This window comes from Desmodus rotundus, chromosome 1 (genome assembly GCF_022682495.2).
Source record: "Desmodus rotundus isolate HL8 chromosome 1, HLdesRot8A.1, whole genome shotgun sequence".
NCBI classification, from domain to species: Eukaryota; Metazoa; Chordata; class Mammalia; order Chiroptera; family Phyllostomidae; genus Desmodus; species Desmodus rotundus.
The window spans coordinates 186,795,519-186,822,715 of record NC_071387.1 but is presented as its reverse complement, the minus strand read 5'-3'; the positions used below and the strand labels follow the sequence as shown (position 1 = coordinate 186,822,715).

The window sequence follows — 27,197 nt, the reverse complement described above, 5'->3', positions numbered from 1 at the left end:
CAAGGAAAAAATGTTGCAAATGCAAGGGAATGATAAGAGTGATTGGTCTGGTTACACTCCATCCTTGGGAGAGTTAGCACAGACTTTAGGAAGTTACTTTAAAGATATGCAGTAAGCATTTGCTGCTTCAGCTCAGGGTGAGGGAGTTTTAGCAAGAGCAAGTCTCAAAGCAGCCTATGTGTAATGCAGGCCTGGTTTTCCCACGGGAAAGCTGATCCATGGATTTTGCTCCTGTGTGCCGACTTGGCGCCTGTCGGTTTTCTGATAGGGCTGGGCTACATTTGCCATGCCAAGCAGATTGGTTCCCTATAATGATGGGTAGTTTTTATTTTGTTGTAGTTATTTTAAATAAAATGAGCTGAATTCAGTATAAAATGGTGGCATTCAGAATAAGGCTTACATGAGAACAATGGGTCTCCTCCCTTATGTTCAATACATTTCAGCCTCCACCCCGTCCAAGGAAAACCTGGACCCCACAGTCGGAAGTGAAGGGAATTACCATTATAAGTTGGGACCTTCTACTTGCTCCTGGAACCTCCACTTCTCTTCCTGAGAAGTCTGTTCTGGGAGTGCCCTCCTAGCATCTGGGAACATTAATTTTGTCAGATGTCTCATAATTGCAGTCGTAAAAATAAATGCAGTCCCATAGATCCTATGCATTCACTATGTAGGGAGAAGTCGAAGACGAGGGAGTACAAGTTATCATTGGGTAGCTTTCCTTAATATGTTAAGAAATACTTACTGAGGCCTCTAACGTCTCTTATTCCTGGAAGGGCTCCACCTGCAAACTCCTGCTTCCTAATTGAGGACAGATTAAGGCACTCATTGAACTCTACTTGCAACCTCTTTAATGCCAATTAGTGATGGAGACACATAGGAGCCATTCTCTTTCATCTCACAACCCCTATAAATGGGCCAGCCGACTTCTAGTAGGGAATAAACTTAAATATTAATTCTAACAATAGCAATTTATAGTCTATTCAATTTCATTATAATGAGCTCTCTCCTTGAAAACTCTATGAAAACCAGTCAATATCAGTCTGTATAAACAGAACATTACAACAGTAAGGCCTTAAATATTGAATACAAACAATAACAATTACAATAACAATATCTATTAGTTACTGAACTTGTATGCCAGGTCCCAGACTTGGGTTTTTACATATGTTATCTTATTTAATCTTCTCACACACACACACTCACATACACTTACACACAGACACATACACAAATGCTAAAAGGTAGATTTTCAGTATTTCAGTGGAGACACTGAGGCTCCCAGAGTTTAATGAACCTGAACCTGGTCCTGCAACTCCTCTGGTGAGCAGTTGGGTTCAAAAGATTCTATACATTTTAGTTAGCAGCTTTGGAGAGCTTCACTTGAGCATTTTCTTAAAGTGAATTCTTAGAAAGTATTCAAAATCTTTGGGGCTCTGGTAGTTTGATATTATTGGGTAATTTAGTGAGTTGGCACGGTGACATTGCTTTTCTTCCATGTTTAAGCCTTGGCAACAGGTACAGCTTAGAAAAGAACTGAGGAAAGATATGTCCCAAGAGTCAGTTTCTTTTTAAACATAATTTTAACCCATGCTGTTGCCTGTCCTTGGTGCTAGTCAGTTACAGAACTCAGACTTTTCCCTTAAAGAATTATTCTGCCAAAATTTAGGAGCCTGAGGTTTTCAAATAGGAAAATAATTCATCACAAAAAATATTTTTAAGATAGCCTTTTCATCCTAAACACTTCACAAAGAAGATGGCTTTCATAGTGGATCTCCCCGCTAAGATTCAATTTTAACATTTTAAGATTTTTAAGAGGAGAAATCTTGTATCAGAAAAATTGTCAAAAGAATCTAAGTTCCTATACGCTTGGACTATTTTTCTACCTCATCTTTTACTAATACTGCTTTTGATTATGTCTGTTGAGTGTAACTTAGTAGCTTCCTTAACATGGATATTTTTAATTGGTCATAACTCAAGGTATCAATTCTTTTTTGAAAAGCAAGCAATGCATGAAAATTACAGGAACAACATGAAGACCATCACTATCCACAACACCTAGAACTTTATATTTAGTGAACAAGTTTCTTCCATCCTTCTGGTTTTAACATCCTCATGAATAGTGGTCAGTTCTGCTATACAGATTGTTTCAAACAGAAAAGTTTTTCTTCCCTGAAACTCTTAATAATACAGTGTTCTTTAACTTACCAATGTATATTTAGTATTGCAATATTCTGATTTAGGAATTAACAAACTATGGCCCACAGACCAAATCTAACCCACTACCCATATTCATATGACTCACGAAATAAGAAAATTCTTACAGTTTTCAGTAAGTAACTGAACAATGCCTTGAGTTTACATTTTGGCCACCAAAGCCTAAAATATGGAAAAACATTACTGACTTATATTCTAATGGATTTTAACTTTTTGCTGGTAAACATTTATGTCAAGTTCACATGAAGATTTAGTCTTGTCTTAATGTGATTTGAAAAGACTCTAAGGATGGAACAAAGAAGAGGTGTAACCACGAGGCAGAGATGAGTGTTGTCAGACTCGGCAATGCTGGGTGTGTGGTTTGATGCCCATCCCCACTCCTGTGTGTCTGCGCAGGCCAACCTGGTGGTGCAGGAGAATCGCCACGCCTTGGCCATGCAGGACCTGCAGGAGGCGCAGGCGGAGCTGGACCACAAGCAGGCAGAGCTTGATGTGGTGCAGGCCGAGTATGAACAGGCCATGTCCGAGAAGCAGGTAACTGTCCCCTGGCCTGGGAGGGACTGTCACCCTTCTACAAGGCTGTGATAATCCCTTCATTCCTTTTTTACTTTCTCTCTCCAAAGGTTTGGCTACAGCAAGGCTTTATTGAATTTATACAAACACAGGCACACAGCACATCATTCCTGACTGAGCTCTGGAGTTTTTTTTTAACAGACACTAAGGTCCGTTGGTGAGATATTGGGATGTTCAGCCAGAATAGGAGTCGGTTCTGGAGCATGAACATTCTGAGTTACCTTATAATGATGAAAATAATAGAATCATGTGTAACATTTTTTCTTATGTTTTTCAAATCATGCTCTCCCACTTTTATTTTATTTAATCTTTGAAACAATCTTTTAGGCAGGCTGAATAAATATCATGCTTTTGTAAAGCACTGGATTGTGTTATTACTACAAAAGCAATTCATGTTCCTTACAGAAAATACACATAGGTAACTATGGAGAGGACCACTCGAAATATTTTGCTCTTTATCACTTCATATTTGAATATTTGCCTCCAATTATATATGTATTTAAATCCATTTAAAACTATAACAGATAATTCAGTACATACTGCTTTATACATTGAATTTTTAACTTAATGATATATCATGATTACAAATTTTTATATATTTTTCTCAATGATTGTTTTTTTAAAAATTTAATCTTTATTGTATTTTTTCCCATTACCATTTTCTCCCCTTATATCCCCTCCCCCCAACAATCACTACACTGTTGCCCATGAGTCTTTTTTCCTTTTTGCTCAATCTCTTTACCCCCTAACCTCCCCCACCCTCCATAGCTGTCATCCCGCTCTTTATTTATGAGTCTGTCCCCATTTTCCTTGTTAGTCAGTTTGTTCGTTAGATTCCACTTACAATTGAAATCATATGGTATTTGTCTTTCTCTGACTGGCTTATTTCACTTAGCATAATGTTCTCTAGGTTGATCCATACTATCTCGAAGGGTAAAATACTCTTTTTTTTTACAGCTGAGTAGTATTCCATTGTGTAAATGTTGTGTGTTGTTTTATCCATTCATCTACTGATAGGCACTTGGGTTGCCTCCATATCTTGGTGATTGTTAACAACACTGCATTGAACATAGAGGTGTTTATGTTACTTTGAATTAGTGTTTTGAGTTCCTTCAGATATAGTCCCAGAGGTGGTATAGCTGGATCAAAGGCAGATCCATTTTTGTTTTTGAGGTATCTCCATGCTGGTTTCCATAGTGGCTGCAGCAATCTGTATTCCCTCCAACAATGCAATAGGATTCGCCTTTCTCCACATCCTCACCTGTACTTGTTGTCTTTTGATTTATTGATGATAGCCATTCTGACAGGTGAGAGATGGTATTTCATTGTGATTTTTATTTGCATTGCTCTGATGATTAGAGACATTGAGCATCTTTTCATGTGTCTATTGGCCAACGTATGTCCTCTTTGGAGAAGTGTCTATTCAGGTCATTTGCCCACTTTTTAATTCGGTTGTTTGTTTTTTTGGTGGGGAGTTTTGTAAAAATTTTATAAATTTTAGATATTAACCCCTTGTCAGATATATTGGTGATTTTGTTCTTCCACTCTGTAGATTGTCTTTTTATTTTGTTGATGATTTCCTTTGCTGTCCAGAAACTTTTTAGTTTGATGTAGTCCCATTTGTTTATTTTTTCTTTTGTTTCCCTTGTCTGGGAAGATATATCCAATAGAATATTGGTAGAAGTAATGTCTGAGATTTATTGCCTATGTTTTCCTCTATGGTTTGTATGGTTTTGGGTGTAACATTTAAGTCTTTGATCCACTTTGAATTTATTCTTGTATGTGGTATAAGAAGGTGGTTTAGTTTCATTTTTCTGCATGTATCTGTCCAATTTTTCCAAAGCCATTTATTGAACAAACTATCACTAGCCCATTGTATATGCTTGCTTTCTCTGTTGAATATTAATTGACTATAAAGTTGTGGGTTTATTTCTGGGCTCTCAATTCTGTTCCATTGACCTATGAATCTGTTTTTATGCTAACACCAGGCTGTTTTGCTTACTATGGCCTTATAGTATAGTTTGATATTAGGTAGTGTGATTCCTCCAACTTCCTTCTTTTTCAGGGTTGCTGTTGCTAAGTGGGGCCTCTTTTGGTTCAATACAAATTTTTGAAATACTTGTTTTAGTTCTGTGAAATATGTCATTGGAATCTTGATAGGAATTATGTTGAATCTATAGATTGCTTTGGGTAGTATGGACATTTTAATGATGTTAATTCTTCCTGTCCACGAACGTGGTATGTGCTTCCACTTATTTGTATCATCTATTTCTTTCTTCAGTGTCTTATACTTTTCTAAGTACAGGTAATTTATGTCCTTGGTTAGGTTAATTCCTAGGTATTTTATTATTTTTGTAGCAATTGTGAACAAGATTGTTTTCTTAATTTCCCCTTCTGTTAGTTCGTTATTGGCATATAAAAATGCAACTGATTTCTGAATATTAATTTTGTGTACTGCTACCTTGTTGAATTCATTTATCAGTTCTAGTAGTTTCTTGGTGGGATCCTTGGGGTTTTCTATGTACAGTATCATGTCATCTGCAAATAATTGACAGTTTTACCTCTTTCTTTCCAATTTAGATGCCTTTTATTTCTTTTTCTTGTCTGATTGCTGTGGCTAGGACTTGGCTGGGAATAAAAGAGGTGAAAGAGGACATCTCTGTCTTGTTCCCAATCTTGAAGGGAAAACTTATAGTTTTTGCCCATTGAGTATGATGCTGGTAGTGGGTTTGTCATATATGAGCTTTACTATGTTTAGGTATGTTCCCTCTAATCCCACTTTGCTGACAGTTTTTATCATAAATGGGTGCTAGATTTTATAAAAAGCTTTTTCTGGATAAATTGATATGATTATGTACTTTTTAACCTTCATTTTTTTGGCGATATATCACATTTATTGATTTGAAAATGTTGTACCAACCTTGCATGCCCAGAATAAATCCCACTTGATCATTGTGGATGATCTTTTTGGTGCATTGCTGTATTTTGTTCTCTAATATTTTGTTGAGGATTTTGGCATCTATGTTCATCAAGGATATTGGTCTATAACTTTCTTTCTTTGTAGTGTCTTTATCTGATTTTGGAATTAGGATAATGCTGGCCTCTTAAAATGAGTTTGGGAGACTTACCTCATCTTGAATTTTATGAAATAATTTGAGAAGGAGAGGTGTCAGTTCTTCTCAGAGTGTTTGTTAAAATTTACCTGTGAAGCCATCCAGTCCAGGGCTTTTGTTCTTTGGGAGGTTTTTGATTACTGCTTCAGTTTCACTTGGTGTAATCTGTCTATTCAGATTCTCTGATTCTTTCTGATTTATTTTTGGAAGATTGTATGTTTCTAGGAATTTATCCATTTCATCTAGGTTGTCCAGTTTGTTGGCGTATAGTTACTTATAATATTTCCTTACAATCCTTTGTATTTCTTTGGTGTCAGTTGTTATTTCCCCTCTTTCATTTCTGATTTATTTGAGTCCTCTCTCTTTTTTCCTGATGAGTCTGGTTAAAGGTTTGTCATTCTTGTTTATCTTTTCAAAGAATCAGCTCTCGGATTCATTGATCTTTTGTGTAGTTTTTTAGACTCTATTTTGTTTATTTCTGATCTTTATTATTTCCTTCCTTCTACTCACTTTGGGCTTTGCTTGTTGTGCTTTTTCAATTTCCTTTAAGTATAAAGTTAGATTGTTTATTTGAGCTTTTTTTTTGTTTTGTGAGATAGGCCTGTAATGCTATGAATTTCCCTCTTAGGATTGCTATCCCAGTGTCCCACAGATTTTGGATTGTTGTGTCCTCATTTTCATTTGTTTCAAGGTATCTTTTGATTTATTCCTTGATCTCGTTGTTGACCCATTCATTGTTTAATAACGTATTATTTAACCTCCATGTCTTTGTGCGTTTTTCAGTGTTCGTCTTGTGACTGATGTCTAGTTTTATAGCATTGTGGTCAGAGAAGATGCTTGATGTGTATCTTCTTAAATTTATGAGACTGGTTTTGTGTCCTAACATGTGGTCTAGCCTAGAAAACATTCCATGTGTGCTTGAAAAGTGGGTATATTCTGCTGCTTTGGGGTGAAATGCTCTGAAGATATCAATTAAGTCCATTTGATCCAGTGTGTCATTTAAGGCCACTGTCTCCTTGTTGATTTTCTGCCTGGAAGATCTATCCACTGAAGTCAATGGGATGTTAAAATCCTTGATTATGCCTGTATTTCTCTTGATATCTCCTTTTATGTCCATCAAGATTTGCTTTACATATTTTGGTGTTCCTATGTTGGGTGCATAAATGTTTACTAGGGTTGTATCCTCTTGTTGGATGGTTCCCTTTATCATTATACAGTGTCTTTCTTTGTCTCTTACTGTAGCCTTGGTTTTAAAGTCTTATTTTGTTGGCTATAAGCATAGCTACCCAGCTTTTATTCACAACATGCCATAATATATTTAAATAATCCTCTATTGTTAGACATATAGCATATGCAGTTGACACTCGAACAACATGGGTTTTAACTATGTGGGTCCCACTTATACATGGATTTAAAAAAAATATTGATAGATACATACAGTACTGTAAATATATTTTCTCTTCCTTATGATTTTATTAACATTTTATTTTCTCTATCTTTATTGTAAAAATATAGTATATAAAACACATAACATAAAAATATGTGTCAAATGTTTATGTTATCAGTAAGGCTTTTGGTTAACAAGAGGCTGTTAGTAGTTAAGTTTTTGAGGAATCAAAACTTACTGTGAATATTTAACTTTTTAGGAAGTTGGTACCTCTAACCTTCACATTGTTCAAGGGTTAACTGTATATGTTAAATATATAGATAAATATTACAAATATATATAAATATTATACATGAACTTCCAGGGACTGGTTACACAGCTAAGTCTTTATCCATATTTATTATTATTTCATAAATATACATTTTTACAAGTAGAATTGACAGTTGTCTCTTAAACATAGAGACAGAACCATTTGTTTTTAATAACTAAGCAACCAGTGGCAACAGTTTGTGGAAATCTGGTTAAAGGTCTTTGAGTGACACAAGGAACAGCAGGGGAGAGACCTGCCGAGTCAAGTGTGGATGAACTTTGTGAATGGGCTATAGGACACCACAGTCTGAAGATAATCTAAAGTTTCACTTGAAGTGAAAGGAGATGTGGTGTTAGATAAAGCAATAGTAATATTGGAACTTTTACATGAGAAATTGTTCTAATTTTTAAATGGGGATATGTAGTTCTTTATGTTTTTTGTGCTTTATGAGTTGGCATGTATGCTTGCATTTTATTTCTACTTTTATAGATAGAGAAATCATAAGTGATGCCAATTTTCATGATTTCTCACTTGTTAACATCTGGGGAGGGTCTGACCAGTTGGCTCGGGGCCCCTCATGAGGAACACATCCAAGTTCCTTAAAACAGGCTTGGGCAGACACAGGCACATGGGAACTGAATCTTATGCTTCCTAAGAAATGAACGGCTCATGTGTCTCAGACAGGCAGATAACATATAATGTTCTAAATTGCATTTTTTAGCCAGAGGCAGTATTGATCTGAACAGAAGTTTTCTCCCGGTTTTGACGTTTTTTAGACCTTGCTTGAAGATGCCGAGCGGTGCAGACATAAGATGCAGACGGCGTCTGCTCTGATCGGTGGCTTGGCAGGAGAAAAAGAAAGATGGACAGAGCAAAGTAAAGAGTTTGCTGCACAAACTAAAAGACTCGTAGGTATGTAAATTTCTTTGTTAATTAGATTATATGCTGACTGTGATAGGGAGTTAGCACATTTAAGCTTTAATCAAAATACAGACCAACACTTGATTACTTTAAAGTCGTGTATATGTGTGTGTGTCTCCAGCATTTCAGAAGAATGAATATTGGTCTGACATCTGTGTAATCCTTATTAGGTGTGTTAATCACCTTCGAACCTCTTATTATCAGGACACTTTTGAATTCTGTGAGTGAATGGTACAAAGTCACTTTGAAGGGAGTCTCTGCCTTCTAAGTCTTGTATATAAAATTCAGAAGTCAAAATAATTCAGTGCAGCCAACCCTCAGTGGACCATTTGGACCCTGGTTAACAGTGAACCAAACTACTGCTTGTTCATCGAGACACAGCAACAAGTGTTACAATTTGGTTTCTGAAATTTACTTTCAAAGCATTTTATTCATTTTCAATATTCTAAAAAATTACAACGCTGATTGTAAACTATTTCAGTGGTGTTTTGTTTTCCATTATAGGGGATGTTTTGTTGGCCACGGCTTTTCTGTCTTATTCTGGTCCATTTAACCAAGAATTTCGCAATCTGCTGTTAAATGACTGGCAGAAGGAAATGAAAGCCCGGGCAATTCCATTTGCACACAGTCTGAATCTCAATGAGATGTTGATTGATGCTCCTACAATTAGCGAATGGAATCTCCAAGGCCTGCCAAATGACGACCTGTCCATTCAGAATGGAATTATTGTTACAAAAGCATCTCGCTATCCTTTGTTAATTGATCCACAGACTCAAGGCAAGATCTGGATTAAAAATAAAGAAAGCCAAAATGAACTCCAGGTAATTTGTGTTTGGGTATATTAATGTTAGTAGTCAATCTTTATTGCCCCAGATCAACAGGAATGCAAGAATAAAGGAATATTTGAATTTTAGAAATAATTTTATCTATCAATCTTACAGAGCTGTTTTCTGTTTATTTTGGTTTATTTTATTAATTTATAATTGACATACAGTATTATATTAGTTTCAGGTGTACAACATAATGATCCAACATTTGTGTATAACATTTAGATATTGATATTTAGAAGTAATTTCTAAAAATTGCATTATTTGCATATGTGTTGATCTCTACTGATGCCATCTTTCAAAGGTTTCAGATTCTCTTCTGTGAGGGGTTAAGTTTCTCTAATAAAAAGAACAGGTGGAGTTGTGTGACACTAAGTGACAGTGCTTTACAAGGACACTTCATAATTATTCCATGATTGTCACAGAAGTGGTGGTGAGGGAAAGGTGGTGAGGAAAAGTGTTGCCACATGGAGCCATTTCACGCTTCCCAGTAAAGGGGAATGATGGTTTGCTAAGCAAAAGAATGGGAACAGTTTAAGTTTTCTGTAGCACTTTACCAGTGTGGTTTCAAGTAAGGATCTCTGAATTCTCTGCATTTGTCTCCTGTGCCTGCTTAGGCACAACTTCCTATGAGTTATCTCTGTGCATTGCATCATGGTACCATCTGTCAAGGGCCACGCTTTGATCTGGTTTCTAGGTTACATCTCTAAATCACAAGTACTTCAGAAACCACCTTGAGGACAGCCTTTCTCTTGGAAGGCCCTTGCTGATTGAAGATGTTGGGGAGGAACTAGATCCAGCCCTGGAAAATGTTTTGGAGAGAAACTTCATTAAGACAGGGTCTACATTTAAGGTAGGTTGACCCTTTTGACAAACTGTGCAGAGCAATTACCATGAGGTCAGGTAGATGTTACATAGATGGAATTTTCTCAGCAGGCAGTAACTCAAATTCTAGTCAGTGGCAAGAGGCATTTGCTTTGCTTTTTATACTTCCTGGGTGGAGTTGAAGTATTCACAAGTAGTCTTTGTAGGAATGGCTACTTCACATGTGTAATAAAGTCTGACTCCAATTTGATGTTTGACTGTGGATGGTTTTCAAGCCCCATCATGTCCCTCGCCCCTTCTATCCCCAAATCTGGGCAGGCTGTTAAGAAAATCTGGGTACTCCTTCTCTGCTTTGACACTGGTGAGACATTCACACCATGCAACTCCCTGCTCATGTCCATGTTTTGGAACCCTCTTTCCAGCCCCATACCCTAGTCACCACAAAACCCTGAAACCGCTGCCCCTCCTGACCCTCTCAAGAGATATTTTTGAACCTGCTTGGGAGCCTAAGCCTAATCTGCCCAGAAAATCTCATGTGAGTGGTGTGCGTGTTCATATCCTTTCAGTGCATGTGTGACATCACCAGGCTGGGCTTCTGAACCAAGTTTCGGGTGGGGAATTCATCTCACTTCTATAGTATGAACACAGCAGTTTCAATGATAAATTCTGTATTTATTGCATCGTATATATTGAACTTCCTTCTCTCTTTCCTTCCTTCTCCTTCTTTCCTTCCTTCCTTCCTTTCTTCCATCCTTCTTCCTTCCATCCTAGTGGCTTGAAGCACTATGAATGCCTGAGGACCATTTCATTTTTAGCATAAATTATCTTCAGCTGTGTAATTATTTAAAGCAATTCTTACTTCTAGACAAAAGACACAGTAAAGTGCATCTCTGTTGTATTACTTTTAACTTCTTTTATAAAAAAGGTAAAAGTCAGTGACAAGGAAGTAGATGTGATGGATGGCTTCAGACTGTACGTTACCACCAAACTTCCTAACCCAGCCTACACCCCTGAAATTAGTGCTCGAACCTCCATCATCGACTTCACTGTCACCATGCAAGGTTTAGAAGATCAGTTGCTGGGTAGAGTCATTCTCACAGAGAAGCAGGTGAGTGAAGTAGGGACACCCCCTTTCTGCATCATGTTGTGATTCTTTCATTGATGAAAACAACATGTTGAAAGTTGTAATAGGATTGAATTCTCCCTGTTTTATTCTTAATTATTTTTCATTATTTATTCTCAAGTGTCTTAGATAATTGCTAACCAATTATTTACTTATTTCATCTGCATCTCATAAACCACATACATATCATCAATTTATTTTACTAAACAAATGATATAACTAGGAGAATATTTTTAAGCATCACTATTCTGGTTTTATATTACTTTACTTTTCTGAAGAGTTTGTCCTATTGTGAGTTCTATTCACCTATGGAACTTTAGCTTTCTAGTACATGTCTAGGTTTATCTTTCATTCGATTCGTTGTTATATTGTGTAAATTTAAAATTAAAATGTTGTACTCAGATAATTGTTCTTATTTGTTATCGAAGGAAGCTCTGTGATGTTGTGAGAAGACAGATGTTTGTGACACCAGAGTTTCACCGAGCTCCTTCTGGAAGCTTCTGACTTAATTATGCTCTACAAGCATAACTGTCGATCTTTTTTTTTTTTTACTTCTATGTTATAGGGTATCTTAATGCTCAATGAAAAATAGCCAACAATTTAGAAATTTCCTTGTTCTGAGTCAGCATTTTCTCTAGGGAACATGTGAGTTGTAGGCCGAGAAATGTAGAGGATTTTAATGGGATTGCCTTGGTGAAATTGGATGGACTCTGAAGTTGCTATTGATTTTCTTCTGGATGCAATAGCAATGAGGGTTTAGTTTACTTCATGGCACTTTCTACACCAACCTGAAGATTTATTTAGGTTAAATTGGCAAAATTGTTGGAGTCTGTCCTCTCCATTATTTTTACCTTCGTTGTATGTTATATCCTACTTGTGCCCTTCCATATGTTTGTCTCTTTCTCCCTCTCTCCCTGCCTCTTTGTTACTTTATGAGTCTTTTTTTTTACTTCTTAGCTTACAGTACATACATGATAGAGTCATACAGTTGGAAATGTCATGAAGAGCTTTTAACCTGACTTGGCAAACTCACACGGTTGTTAATCTCAGTATGGCAGGGATGGATGCTACAAAGTGATAACGCCTTTGAAATGTGTACTTGCTTATTTTTGGAGTCTCGGCGGAGGTGGCTGAGGAAGTTGAGCGCTACAATGTCACTGCAGCAGGAAGGACTGGGGTCTTGACTGGCCTTGCAGGATGCTGTCTTGGGGCAGGACCCAGTACTGTATCTTAGGCTCTGCTCTCACCTGTGGCGCTGGCCTCGGGGAGATGAGAGGCTCTCATGGCGGTTTGAATAATGTCCGTGTCCTTGGATTTCTTTCTATTCAGCTGAGATGAATAGACTCTCCTTGGAAAAAATAACTTAGCCTGACAGATTGTGGTCGCAACAAAACAAAACGGCGCCAGCACTGAGCCATAATTGTGGCAGCAGAAGTTTAAGATGAAGTGAGGAGCACTTTAAGCTCCTTTGAAAAGAAGCCTTCGAATGGCTTTGAAAAGCCACTCTGGGTCCCAGGCCTGGCTTTTTCTTACTTCCTGGAAAAATTGAATGTCTTGAGAAATTATACCTTTACTGTCATCTTGTTATTAGAATCTGTTTCAGTCTCATGGTAAATGACTCTTATAGAACATGTGGTGAGAGTAACGTGCCACTCATTCCCTATAAGAGGGTCTTGTACCCTGACCCGTGTTATACACAATACATAACCTATTGAATTTTCTTTTCTGTAAAGCAAAGTCTTACGCTGCTGGACTTAGTTTTGATGGTTTTTAAATAGTGTATGTTCTGCAAGCAGCTTTTTCTTTTGCAGCTTCTATGCTCCCTGCCATATCTACTGAAGCTGCTCCCATTGCCGAGTCTCTCCAGCCTGGGTGCTGGCGGGTGGCTCCGAGGTGGTCTCTGGGGCTTTCGGGGCATTTCTGATAATCTCTTGGCTCCATTGAGAAAGGCCTATGTCTCTACCATGGGGACAGATATAAAAAGTTTTTTTTAAGGTTTAAATTATTCCTTTGACTTCACTGATGATGTAGTTTACCTATGATCACTTTTGGGTGATTATAAATATCAATATAAAATATTAATATAGGGTGTTATAGAGCCAAGGGGGGCATTGGAAACTAGGAAGATCCCACAGATAGGAAGTTGATGGAAAGCATCCAAGAAAATCCCTTAAATGTAGGGCTGCTACGAGTGGTGAATGGCTTCAGTCAGGATGCATTGTGCCTTTACTGTTCTGTAGATGCTTGGAACAGTAGCTTATGATTCAAGGGAAAGACTGCTCTCCTTGGATTCCGTAAATTCACCAGCTTCCCAGCATCCCCAAAACACAGCGAGGAGCCTTCTCACATGGGCTCTGGTCTTGTGAATGCTCCGCTGTACAGCCTGCTGGACTCAGAGGTTTACTTGCCTCAGAAACAAATGGAAACCTCAGAGCATATGAATGCAAGGAAGGCAGACTTTTGAACCAACTTCATACTTTCCTGTGTGCTTCCAGGCAGTTGTTTAAAATGTGTGAGCTGTTCAAGTTCACATCAAGGCCATATTCTATTGTTGACCTGATTGATGTACCTGTGAGTAGATTTAGACAGCCTTCCGTTGTCACCAGAAGGTGATGTATCTAGACCGTTTTAAGCAGGCAGCAAACCAGTAGCCCTCCAGCAATGTTCTTTTAAAGAAAACCCAGTCTCTATGGCTCACTCTGACCTTGGTCCTAGAGAATAAGTCAAAAACTCAAAGAGAGCTCTGTAGTATTAGGAGAAAACTACTAATATCAATTAACAACTCTACTGGGCACATAATACAAAGCCTCAGGGGTAATTATTATTTAGAATTCCAGATGAGCAGACAGGTAGATGATTTATTTCCTTTGGAGGTAGAAGAACCTGAACCTGGTGGAGCTGATATAGGAAGTAATTTAATAAAGACACTAAACAGACATTCTTATCACTAGCTCACTGGTGGTAGAGAAAAAGAAATCTGTTTCTGAGTTCTGTTGTTTAATTTTTCTATTTCAATTACCAGTATAAGGTTCAGCAGAGAAAGAATCTTTGGGGATAAAAGCCTGGCTGATAACGTTAGAAATGAGAATTCTGAAAGGCTGTCCTCTGTTTTATTTTATTGTTTCAAAACTTTGTTTGCAGGTGGCATTTATGTACACAAAGGGTGTTAGCTTTCATTTGCACCTTTGTTGAGCCAATTAATTTTTGATCATTTAATTAATAAATAATATGTATCCCGAAATTGCACTGAATCACTGCTGTGCTTTCTTACGGACTTTGGGGATACTTTTCATATTTTCATGGTTTACATGAAAATTTTTCATTATAGCCTTAGGATACAGAATACAGAGCACAAATGTTTACAGCTTTGTGTGGGTCTGTGTAACAGATAATCTCTTGTGGGGAAAATGCTTCTAGACAAAATTATTCTCATTAATTAATTTTGCCCACTCACATTGAAAAAGAGCTATCTTTTTGTTTTGGTGTAGCTAAAGTTGTAATTCAACAGAAATAAGTTTAAATCAGTCATACAGATTAAAATATGCCTAAAACCCCCAGAATAGCTTTTCTATTTTAAAATCTTGAATGAAAAGCAAATGGCAATGGCACTCTTTTCTTTTTTTAAATTGAATCTTTTGGGGTGATAATAGTTAATAAAATTATATAGATTTCAGGTGTACAATTCTATAATAATCATTTGTATATTGTATTGTGTGTCCATCACCCCAAGTCAAGTTTCATTCCATCACCATTTATCCCCCCTTTACCCTTTTCTCCTTGCCCCCATCTGGTAATTACCTTACTGTTGTCTGTATCTATAAGTTGTTTCGTTTTTGCTTAATCCTGTCACCTTTTTCACCCAGTTCCTCAACATCCCTCCCTTCTGACAGCTATCGGTGTGTTTCTATGAGTCTGTTTCTGTTTTGTTTGTTAGTTTATTTTTGTTCTATTTTCTTTCAAAGATACCTTTCTTTTTTCACACTATTGCCCTGTTCTACAATTTGGCCACTTGAGTACCATGTAATACATAGTTTGCTTTTGTAATCCCAAATATTATTTAAAATGCATTATTTATTTTAGAGAATATTATTTCATTGGTTTTAGACTTTGGGGGAACTGTACTTCTAGCCCTTATTTCAAGCTGTTGGTGATATAAGTACTACTTTAATTGACAAATTTATTTAAATTGTGTTAATAATGGTGTTAAATTGACCATACCACCTCAACAGTGTTCAAGCTTTTACTTACTACTTTTAAAATCAGGAATTGAATAATTTGCCCCTTATTGTATGCACTCTAATAACTGTCTTTATTTTGTTAATAATGGTTTTTAAAGCAACATGGAGGCATAATTTTAGTTCCACTTCCATAGTTTGCAAGTGGAGGCAAGATTGGAAATGTGGGACATGACAGGCTTTGCAAACTATGTTGAGAATTTTGGCCCTTTCCAAAAGCTAGGGAGATCCTCTGAACGAGGAGGAGCAGAAAGAGGTGATGGCAGAGAAAAGGGTCAGTGGGGAGGCCAGGTATGGTCAGAGTAGTCCAACCGAGGAATAATTAATGCCCCAATTAGGGCAGGGAGAAAGAAATTGAGGACAAATAGAATAAAAATTGTTATGCAGGAAAAGACTCAAGAAGACTTGGTGCAGTCTGGGGTTTGACAGCCCATACTCTCATTTCCAGCAGACGCTGGAGCACACATCCTTAGCACTGTGAGTGCAAGACTGGAAAGTTCTTGTTAAAAGTCCCTTTTCAGCCACCTTATGCTTTTATGATGATATGTGAAATATAAAGTATGACATATTCAGTGCCAACTTATAATTTTATTTTTAAAAACTATCTATTTCTAAATAAACATAATCCTTCTGAAAATCCATGCTGGAAATGAATCAAGGGAGGGAATGGAAGGAAAGAGACATTCTGAGTAGCTTTTGTGGTCCAGTAGATGTTTTAGCTGCTTTAACAGTGATATCCTCACAATCACTCTCTGAGCTGTTTGTGTCCGTCCTGCAGATGAAGAAACTGAGGCCTGTAGAGTTATGTAACTTGGCCAAGGTCATGTAGTTAATAAATCCTGGGAATTTGGATTCAAACATGTCCTTCTGATTTCAAAATCATCATTCTTCCCACTGCTCTATTCCTTCTTACCTGCCTTCAGGTGAGGAGTTTTATAAAGCTCACCTTTAGGAACTCAGAAATGGTAATGTTAGTGTATGAATTTAGGATTATGGCAATAAAAAAATAATTGGAAGTTTTCCCCCTTAATTTTATTATCATTTCCTAGTGTGACTGTTTTTATTATAACTGCTTTCAGAAAGAAATTTTATAGTAGTCTTTAAATGTCACTTGTTTGCACTAATTTCTACATTACCTCAACTCTGAGATTCTCATCTAGTGAATAAATGAATTAAAATAACTACTCAGGAAGCTTCTGAATATAACCAAATAACAGATGGAAACAAAGATAATAAGAGCAGGTTTTGCTTGAGTTGCTACATCTCAAATAGTTAAGAATTGATGTAAGTTCTGAGATTGTCTTTTGCTTAAAGAGGGAATATTCTTTTTCTAGAACGTTCTGTGACCTGACTCATTGTGCTTAGACCATGTTTGTGAGTTGGCAGCCTGGTAGGGCCCTGCCCATCATAACTGTTCAATGGTTAGCTGGCCAGGTTGGGAAGCAGAGGCCGCTGTTCTTTGCTCTTTGCCTTAATGCAGCTCTGTAACCACAGCCTTGATGTTAACGTCAGGGTTTTTCAGTTACAAAGAATTTTCACGTCTGTACTTCTGCCACCAAGACATGACTAGATTTTTAAATGCTGTTTACTCATTGTCCTTTCCATTTTTGATGCTTTTATTAGCTTCAAAGTTAGAATGTCTCTTTTAACAATTCGGCTTTCACATACAATGTGACTGGGTGCCAGAAGCATAGCTTTTCTGTTGTTCCCCAGCCCGTGGGCTTCCTACTTCCTCTGGCTTGTTCAGTGTCATGGCCTCCTTCTCCAGCCCTCACCAGCCCATCTTTTCTTCCTTCTCTTCCACCGTCTCTCCCTCTCCCAATTACCAGGACAAAGAAATAGCCAATAGGGACAATAATCTTCTGAAGCCACTCTCCCCAGGGACGATACAGATCTTCACTTCTCTTGGAGAGAACAGTACCTTTTCAGGCAAAGAAGATTTTTCAATTTAAATGTACCTGCAGAAATAAATATATTTAATATGAGGCATATAGATTTGTCTTCAAATATATTTCAATATATTTTTAAATATATATTATCTTCAAAACAAGCTTAAATGTAACCCCAAAACGTACTTAAAATGATTTGGCTTTAGGAAAGAAATGGTAAAGGGAATATTGGTAACATTTTTAGCAAATTTCACATTGTTTGCCACCAATTCTTTTTTCCTCCATTAATTTTCCTCTTCCTATTTTGATGTCCATATTTTCTGCAGTCAAGTATGAGAACTACAGTACAGGAGTTTGAGGGCAGCCCTTTAGGTTAACTTTTTAAGGAATAGCCAAACAATAGTTGTTAACTAAGAAAGAAAATATATGTATGCAAATTAACAGGAATTGGAGAAAGAAAGAACTCATCTTATGGAAGATGTAACTGCAAACAAAAGAAGAATGAAGGAGCTAGAGGATAATTTGCTTTACCGGCTGACCAGTATCCAGGGGTCCCTGGTGGATGACGAGAGTCTCCTTGTGGTGCTGAGTAACACAAAAAAGACTGCTGAAGAGGTGACGCAGAAGCTGGAAATTTCAGCTGAGACAGAAATTCAAATTAACTCCGCCCGGGAGGAATACAGACCTGGTGAGTTTGGTAATGAAAGGCTGACGTCACAGGAAAATGAAGCAGGCGATAAATGAGAATTAGAAAAATTGAAGTAAGGAAGCACATTATGCCAATGACCGTGCAAAGTGGGGTGGCCGTTTATGTTTTGTGGCATTTCTGTTCAGTTAAATTGAGATGAGAATATTTTATAGTGATGTTAATTTTTCAGGTGCTTATAATTTGTGTCAGTTGGCAAAACTTTTAAAGTTACTATGAACTTAATTAAACTAGGAAAGAGAGGGAAGATTTTAAAGAATATCTGACTACAAATTAGTTCAATCTGAGGAATTAATGCACAATTTTTGAGCTGTTCACGAGTTGCTAGAGGAACCTGCTAACAGAATTCGTCCCCTGTACTAAGTTATCGTCCCTCCTGGAAAAATAATCAGAACAATATCTTCTACTGGTGGAGAGTCAGGTGCATCCTTTTGCAATGCCTTGTTTTGCCGGCTCGAGGCCGGGGTTAGACATAGCTTCTTCATGGTCCTTAAGAATGAGGTCCTTCCAATGCCTACACAACTTGTGGAGTGTTAAAACCTTTGATATCCTTTCGGTTGTCTTTTCTACCTATAAAAAACCGGTTAAATGTATTTGTAAGGGATCCAGAAATTCTAAAAAGGAAAGTGTCATTCGATAAATACAAATAGTGAACTACTTACACAAAGCCTATAAGTAAGAATTAAATATACAGAATGGGCATTGCTCTAGACCTCCATTGCTGCCCTTACATAGTTAGTGACAAGGCATACAAGTAAAACTTGTTTTCATTCAGAGCTGTGGCTGATCAGTGCCTGGGTCATTTATGCTCCACCCTGATAATGCATGCAGCCTTACTTTTTGTCTTTCAGTGGCTACACGGGGCAGCATCCTGTATTTCCTCATCACCGAGATGCGCTTGGTTAATGAGATGTATCAGACTTCACTCCGCCAGTTTCTCGGCGTGTTTGACCTTTCCTTAGCCAGGTGTGTTCGTGCTCAGGAAGCCAAGCTTAATTCTGCATCTGTTTCATTCTGTATCTGTGGGCTAGCACGGTGACTTTGTATTTGTAACTTCCTTTTCATCTGCTGAGTCTTATTTTTATCTAAAACCTAAGATTAACGTAATTACTAGTGTGCTAACCAATCATTCTCGTGTGTCATTGTTATGCTCAGAGAAAACTCCAGCAACTATTCATCCATTGATTAATTCCTGTGGTGTTATGTGTTTCCGTTAACTAAAAAAATTCCCAGGACATTGTTGTGAGTGATAATGTTTCACGGATAAAATTGATTTCGACATGTTTTGGACTCTGTTATGTTATTTCCTGTTGAGAGAATGCTTGTTATTTTAGATTTAGCAGTCTGTAACCTTGCTCTAAGAATTGGTCCTCCAAAGTTACTGACTCGCTGTTCAAGCCATTGTTTATATGGACAATGGAAAAAGGCAGGGGGATAGCCCTGATTTAAATATGCTCCACTCCAGGTCTGTCAAGAGCCCGATTACTAGCAAAAGAATTGCCAATATCATCGAACATATGACCTACGAGGTCTATAAGTATGCTGCCCGGGGCTTGTACGAGGAGCACAAATTCCTGTTCACCTTGCTGCTTACCCTGAAGATTGACATCCAGAGGAACCGAGTCAAGCATGAGGAATTTCTCACCCTTATTAAAGGTCAATATAACTTTGAAAGCATTGTACACAGGTGCAGGTGTAGGAATGATTGGGAAGGTCCCATTTACTATTTTCTTCTGGTTATAACAGTTTCCTTGCATTTCATTGAAGATTGCATTTATGTGAGCTATTTTATTTGCTCATTAATTGTGTGAATATTTGTTTAGAACCTACTGTATCCTGGGGCTCAGAGTAATCAGTCGGAACACATTGTGAACAAAAAGAAGAATGTTGCTTTTGTAGGGCTTATATAATTTGGGGGTGATACAGAAAAAAATAGTGAAACAATAAGTAAATTATTTAGTACATGAAAAGCTGGTAAGCATTACAGAGAAAACAGAGCTGGATAAAGGTGTGGGGGATAGGGAAGGTTTACATTTTCAATGGGATATTTAATGGGACCTCTAACAGGGTAGGCCTCCCTGAGGGATGGACAGGTGAGCAAAGGCCTGGAGATCAGGGAGCACTGGCCCTGGGGACATTTGGAGGAAGAGTGTTGAAGGAAGAGGAGCCGGCATCAAGGGCTCTGGTGGAAGTGAGGAGCGTGATGGAGGGAAAGCTAAGAAAGTAGAGTGGTTGGAGTGGGTGGGTGAGGCAGCTATGCAGCTTAGCCTGTGGACACTTATTCTGTGTCTACTGAAGCTTTGCTCACAGAGAGATCCCCTGTGCCAGTCGAATGAGACAGCCCAGGAGAAGGCTGGGAAACATACATCTGCTGTCCCATTCCTGAATGTTTAGAGAACAATCATTTGAAAAAGTGACTGTGGAAATGATGGTGGGGGGTCTAAATACTTTTATCTATTATACCTTTCTAAGCAAAGCCTTTAAAGATAAGACGCAATTTCTTCTTGGGGACAGGGGCCAATTTTCATGACTTCATCTGAGTGCATTTGCGGAGGAACTTAAAGAGGACCCTAATAGGGGAAGTAGGGGGTTGTAGATACGCACGTGCTATGCCCTGGAGGGTGTGTAGGACCACAGTCAAACTGGTATATACACAAGTGCATATCTGTGTTCACATACATATGCATGTGCATCTAATAGCAGCACCCAAGTCTCATTCAGTTAGACTTTAGCTTAGAAATGTATGATTTCTCACTTTCTCTCTCTTTCTCTCTCTTTTTCTCTTTCTCTCTCTCTCTAACTTGTTGTCTCTTATACCCTTGCTCCTTAGGTTTCTTTATTTTCAAGCTTCCTAAAGCTGACCATGTAGAAGATGAGTGATCTGGAGAAACACCACCTTAGATAGATAAGTGGGCGTAGGAGCTGTTTTCTACAAGAGCCCTTCATATGTTACCGATTTCTGGCCTCAGTCCCCTGGTCCTCTACTTGACTGAGCTTTCCGAGGTGGAAGTTGTTTCTGACATCCTCAATCCAGGCAGGAAGTACATTTCCCCATGGAAATGACATTGAACACAGCCTGCCCATCTGGTTGGAAAACTGTCAAGTGTGTGACATGATGATAACCAACATGGGATTTAGGGTTAGGAAGACTCTAAGGGACATTAGTGGTTTTGCCACCTTCTTAATGAGTGGTCCTGAGCAGCTTATTTAACCTTCAAGCTTCAGTCTCCTCAGCTATGAAATGAGGATAGTCACATCTAGAGAATAGGATTATTGAGAATCACACATTTAGGTAAACTCTGGCACACAGAACGTGTTCAGTAAATGATAGGCACTGCTCTAATACCTTCTGTATTTTAGGTTATTTCTATTAGTCTGAGGCTTGCACAGTGCTTATGAAACAGAGTTTCAGAAGATCGCCCTTTGATAGTTGTGCTGGTGAAAATACCCAGGGATGTGACCTCCCTCTGCAAAGACTTTAAAATCACTTGTTTGAAAATGTTATTTAGATAGCAAGTGTTTGGATACCGGTATTTTAGTTCACTCACCTCTAAGATGGGAAGGATGAGCCTAGATGACTTTCTCCCTTCCAGGTACTCACCAGGTCCAACCCTGGTTCGCTTCTGAGATCAGATGAGATCGTAGATGACTTTCTAAGTCTGCCTTAACTCTGCCACTTATTGTGTGGTGTAACTTGTATAAGTCTTTCATTATAAGCATGTATTATTTTTACAAAATATTATAGTAAAAATTCAAACTTACTTTCCCCAAGCTAGGGTTTGAAGAATTCTCTATCATCTTGAGAATTTAATTTGAATTATTCCTATCTCAGTTGTTCATTCATCAGTCTATTTAATCTGGTGCCATGTTATCTGGGAATATGTCTGCCCTGCCCCTGCCCATTACAATTACTCTTTGTGGCCCATTGTACACTTTGAGCCAAGGAAGATATTCGTGACACAGCTGCCTTGTACTAAACAATGAATAATGCTTTGTCTGCAAGGAGCATCCTTTCCTTTTCATGCATTAGCTCCTCCATAACCCTCTGGTGAGTACCTTATTCTTTGTTGGAGGATGGGCAATTTTCATTGATATTGGTGTGATGTTTTTCAACACAAAAGCACAACATGCTTTGTTGTCCATAAGGACAACATAGATATCGTCCTTAGGTTTTTAACTGCTCACTGGCATTAAAACAATGTTTTGATTTTATGAGCTTATATTTTCATCAAAGTGGCTTCCAGGCCACACTTACCTTGTTGGAACTATACTAAGATAGATTTGGCAAAAGAGAGCAATGTAGTTGGGTACATGGTGCCTGGATAAAGTAGACATTGGCTCAATAAATATCTTAAATATAGTTATTTGTTTATGGGCTACTCTGTTCAAAAAATTATTTTAAAGGTAGCCAAATGCATTGGTTACCGTATTTTTTGGACTGTAAGATGCACCCCCCCTAAATTGGGGAAAATGGGGGTGTGTCTTGTAATCCAAATGTAGCTTACCTGGCTCGCTGGGATGGGGGACAGTGGTGGAGCGGGGTTTTTCCCCCTATTTTCCTCCTCTATAACCTGCGTACGTCTTATGGTCCGGTGCGTCTTACAGTTCGAAAAATACGGTATATCCTCTAAGAGTTATGCTTAGAGTATATTTTCCCTGAAAGAGTTTAATAGATGGTGTTTATTAAACAATATATATTACACCATAGAAGACTCACTAACTCTTTCTTTGACTTAAAATACGATTGTTTTCACATGTAGTTTTTCTGAGGTGGGCCACAATAACATTTTTAAGGTGTCATTTGTTTAATGCTGCTGTGAGAGCTTTGGGAGTGACGTGACCTCAGGCAAATCATCAGTGAAAAGATCGCAATCAGCAACCAATGGAAATGTTGGTTGTGGTAGGTTTGACCAAACACAAATGATTCGGTCAGGGCCCTAGGGGTGTGCTCAGAATGGGTATAAATAACACACTGGTCTGTAGAAGACGACTCTTTAAACACACGTAATGCTACTGACATTTCTAGGTAAGTCCTGTCTCTAAAATGAGCTTGTGCCACCACTGAGTAGTCCCTAATGTGGGCAGTAGGTGCTTACAGTGACTCGTAGCTTTGTCCTTGGCCCTGTTTTATGTGATTTACACAGATGTGTTTTGTCATTCTGTCATTATCACAACAGCCAAGGTTCATCATTCCCATTCTACTTATTTGAAAGTAAGGCCCAGACAGGGGAGCTGTCTTATTCCAGACCTCGGCGAGGTGGAGATAAGATAGAATCCAGCATCTGCCTGGCCCCGAAGTTATCTTACTAACTCCTAAATGTGTTTTTGTGAAATCACCTATTCTTTTATTAAAATTTTAATCTTATTCATCACCATGGTTTATATTTCTGAGCTTAAAAACATTACGGAAGTAAAATAATTGAAATTGAAATCATTTAAGCAAAAGTTTTGTAGATTGTTCTATAAGAAGGAAAATCTAATAACTTTGGAAGTTTAATTTTAAAGGTGGTGCCTCGTTGGATCTTAAAGCTTGTCCTCCTAAGCCATCTAAATGGATCCTGGACATGACCTGGCTGAATTTGGTGGAACTCAGCAAACTTAGACAGTTTTCAGATATCCTTGATCAGGTAACCAGTGCTTTGAATAAACTTAGGATAATGTCACAGTGAGCAGCTTCCTGATTTATCAGCTACAATATTTGTGGAAGAGAAAGATTTAATATTGACACTCTTAAAATGGTTGGACCCACGTCTGACCTTCCTCACAGCTCACTTACGTATGGTAGAGCATATGCCACCCATCACAGACTCGTCTTGCAGTGGGAAATTATTTGCCCTGCGCAGTGTGTCAGCATCATCATTTGGAGATGCACAAGTGGGAAGACTGATAGTTTCAAGTAGATGCAATAATTAGGTATCCCTATAAAGTTTTGCCTTCTTTCTAGAGATTAAATAGGAAAAGAGATATGAACAGCCTGCCTCTCAATGCTAAATGTCCTTTCTTGCCTCTTGTTCTTCTCCCTCTTCTTTTTCTTCTGCCCCTCCCATTATATGCCTTAGCTAGGCATCCGGGTATGAATCTAATGCAGGCACTTGGCCTCTTTATCTTTAGAAGTTACTGTCCGTTCATAATGAGCTAGTTGCTGATGAGTTGTGTAAATGTCGGGGCCATGGAAGTTGAGTGTAGAGAATTGAATTGGGACAGGCCAGGAGATAGGGGTTTTTGAAAATCAGATGATCAGAGAGAAATCATGTTGACAGCAAGGTAGCTTTATTCAGGTACAGGTTGAGGGCTTAAAAAATTGTTTTTAAACAGGAAATTTCCTAAGGTTGGATTTTTACTTTCCCCGTTTAAGTTGACCAGAAGCTTAAGTTCTGCTGTATTTTTATATCTTGGCTTACAAGTGATGATTACCATGGAGTTAGGGTACAAACCATTCTTTGGGGGTTAAATAGCTTTCATCTGGGAGATTTTAATACACTCTAGTTTGTTCCCCCACAGGATCATTTTGGTGACCTTACCTGTTACTGAAGTTGTTATGTTCTGGAGATCATGTTATACCTGCAATTTCTCCACATTATGTAGTCTTTCAGGATTGAAAGAGGTTATTTCTTATTCTTACATCCTACTCTCTAGGTACAAACCTGGAATGGTTTTTCTTGTCAGACCACTAAGTACACTTGGTTATTTAATCAAAGGGAATATACCAGGGAACATAAGATTGTTTTTGTTTGTAGACGTTGTTTGTTCTGTTTTTGAGATGTTTGCTTATGTAATGCTGTTCTCTCTTTGGTTTTTTAAGCTCCAAAGGATAATGGACAGTGTTCGTTTTCTCCTTATCAGTAGCCTAAAGGAAGCTGGAATCTGATTATTTGATATTAAGTGGTGTATTTGTAATTAATTAGTAGAATATTGGCCAAAAAACTTCATTCAATTAGAAAACTATGTATTCAATGCCTTTTTTTTTTAATGTAGAGTTGTCCTGAGAAATGAGGAAACAGAAGTGAATGAGACTTGGTTCTTCATCCTGAGAGGATTTCGTGGAGCAAATGAGATTTCCTTAAAATAATGCAAATGAGTTTCCGTTGATTTCTTTATTCTTTGCAAATATGTTAATCACAAAGGCAGAGACAAAATTAAACAACCCAGGACTCTGCTAGCTGTAGGCTGGTGTTAATACAAAGTGACTTTAGAGCAAACGACATTTGATTGTTAATTTTCAAACCTTTGGACATTAGAATATAAAATAAAAAAATAACCAAGGACTGTCATTCACACATGTCTGAATGGTCAGAAAGTTCAGTGAAACATATCTGTGAACTATTGCTGAACGATTTTTCCATGGCGTGACACATTTCTCATCCCCTTGTATTTTCAGATATCAAGAAATGAGAAAACGTGGAGAATGTGGTTCGATAAGGAGAGCCCTGAGGAAGAACCCCTTCCCAGTGCCTATGAGAAATCTCTTGACTGCTTTAGGCGCCTTCTTCTTATCAGATCCTGGTGTCCTGACAGAACCATTGCCCAAGTATGAAGTACCTATTAACAAAAATAAAAGAATCTTTTTAAGGAGAATGTCTTTTTAAATGTAAAGAAAGATTTAAAATGTTAATCCCAATGAGAATGTCTTGTAGTCTTCCATGAAACTTTCTAGCAATAAAATGAAAAACATGGAAAAGTAAACAACAAATAAATATAATGAAGTGTACATTTAAGCTAAGGGATTTATTAGTCTTTGGCCCAAATGGTCCAACAAGAGTGAATGAAAAAAAACCCCATATTTTTAAGGCTGGTGTATAGGTATAACATAAAGGAAATGTCTTATTCTTTTTTTTTTTACATTTTTTAATTGTTATTCAATTACAGTTGTATGCCTTTTCTCCCCATCCCTCCACCCCACCCCTTATTCTTCTGTGTCTCTTTTATATTAACTCAGAAATGATACGGCTGCTGTCTTTTGCTTGTAGTAAAACAAGAAGGTGAGGAATGTGAGGTTTCTAGGGAGGAGAGAGACTAGAGGCAAAGCAGAGCATTCCCAAACCTGTATGCATTTCCCCAGAAAGTGTTACAACCTTCGATGCAAGGGAGAAAGTTGGCCTAAAATTCTTTAGATTGTACATATTTTACATAGGGTTTATATATGAATGCTACCTCCAAAGGATCTATCTTTTTAAATATCTTTAACCCGCTGGCCTACCACGATGGAAATTTGTTGAAAAAGACTCATTGTGTTTTGCCTTCACAATTAAAGGTTAACTGTGAAGGCAAAACACATTTTCAGCATAGGTTGATTCTTCAAGGGCTTCTCCAAGAAAGCCTAAGGGGTAATGGCAGGCCCAGCTTATAATAGAATGTAGGAAATGTTCCCCTTCACTCTCCAGAGGGAGTGTTAAAAACAAATGGAGCAGCCCTCTCCAAGCCCACTTGGGTACTGTGCAAGAATGAAACAACTAGATTCGATGATTTATTGAGAAAAGGAAAAGGAGTTTTGCAACCCAGGACACTGAGATCACCCTTCCTTTAGTTTTCTTTTCAACTTCGTTACTTTTATTCTGCCCAGAGGAATTATCAAGCAGTTGCCTTATTTATGGGCAGTGTAGAAGGTTCAAATAGTTCTTTCCTTCCTTCCTCCCTCCCTCCCTTCCTTCCTCCCTCCTCCCTCCCTCCCTCCCTCCCTCCCTCCCTCCCTCCCTTCCTTCCTTCCTTCCTTCCTTCCTTCCTTCCTTCCTTCCTTCCTCTGTCCCTCCCTCCCTTACTTCCTTTTTATGATTGTTATTTTTTCATATAATACTTTATTTGATCCAAGCTGAAATTTAAGTGTTCTATGTTCCTTTGTACCTTCATCCTGGCTTCTGACATCCATAGGCTGACGACAGCCATGGCTTCCTAACTGGTCTCCTACAGCCATTCTTGTCCACTCTAGTCCATCCTGTGTGTTCTAGAAGAAATGGAAATATGATAATGCCCTTCCCTAAATGGCTTCCCATGCCCCTTTGATAACACACAAGTCTTAAACCAGGTGTAGAAGGCCCCTCTGGAAAAACGTTCTCTCCTGTAAAGTTCTTATTCTCTGA

General features: G+C 38.0%; 1 protein-coding gene across 6 annotated transcripts in view; it reads left to right on the top strand.

The window, feature by feature from the left end:
• The window catches only part of DNAH5 (dynein axonemal heavy chain 5), a 235,227-nt gene that overhangs the window by 180,588 nt on the left and 27,442 nt on the right, over positions 1–27,197 (top strand). For 4 of the 6 annotated variants that reach the window (XM_053913932.1, XM_053913940.1, XM_053913931.1 and 1 more), the window contains exons 61-70: positions 2,611–2,748; positions 8,374–8,509; positions 9,023–9,339; positions 10,043–10,198; positions 11,096–11,278; positions 17,862–18,105; positions 18,975–19,089; positions 19,589–19,779; positions 23,629–23,750; positions 25,502–25,651. In XM_053913932.1, the coding sequence (XP_053769907.1) occupies positions 2,611–2,748; positions 8,374–8,509; positions 9,023–9,339; positions 10,043–10,198; positions 11,096–11,278; positions 17,862–18,105; positions 18,975–19,089; positions 19,589–19,779; positions 23,629–23,750; positions 25,502–25,651 (1,752 nt within the window). Of the gene's footprint in view, positions 1–2,610; positions 2,749–8,373; positions 8,510–9,022; positions 9,340–10,042; positions 10,199–11,095; positions 11,279–17,861; positions 18,106–18,974; positions 19,090–19,588; positions 19,780–20,953; positions 22,169–23,628; positions 23,751–25,501; positions 25,652–27,197 lie in introns of those variants that run through there. The other 2 variants (XM_053913933.1, XM_053913943.1) reach the window with 2 other exon arrangements.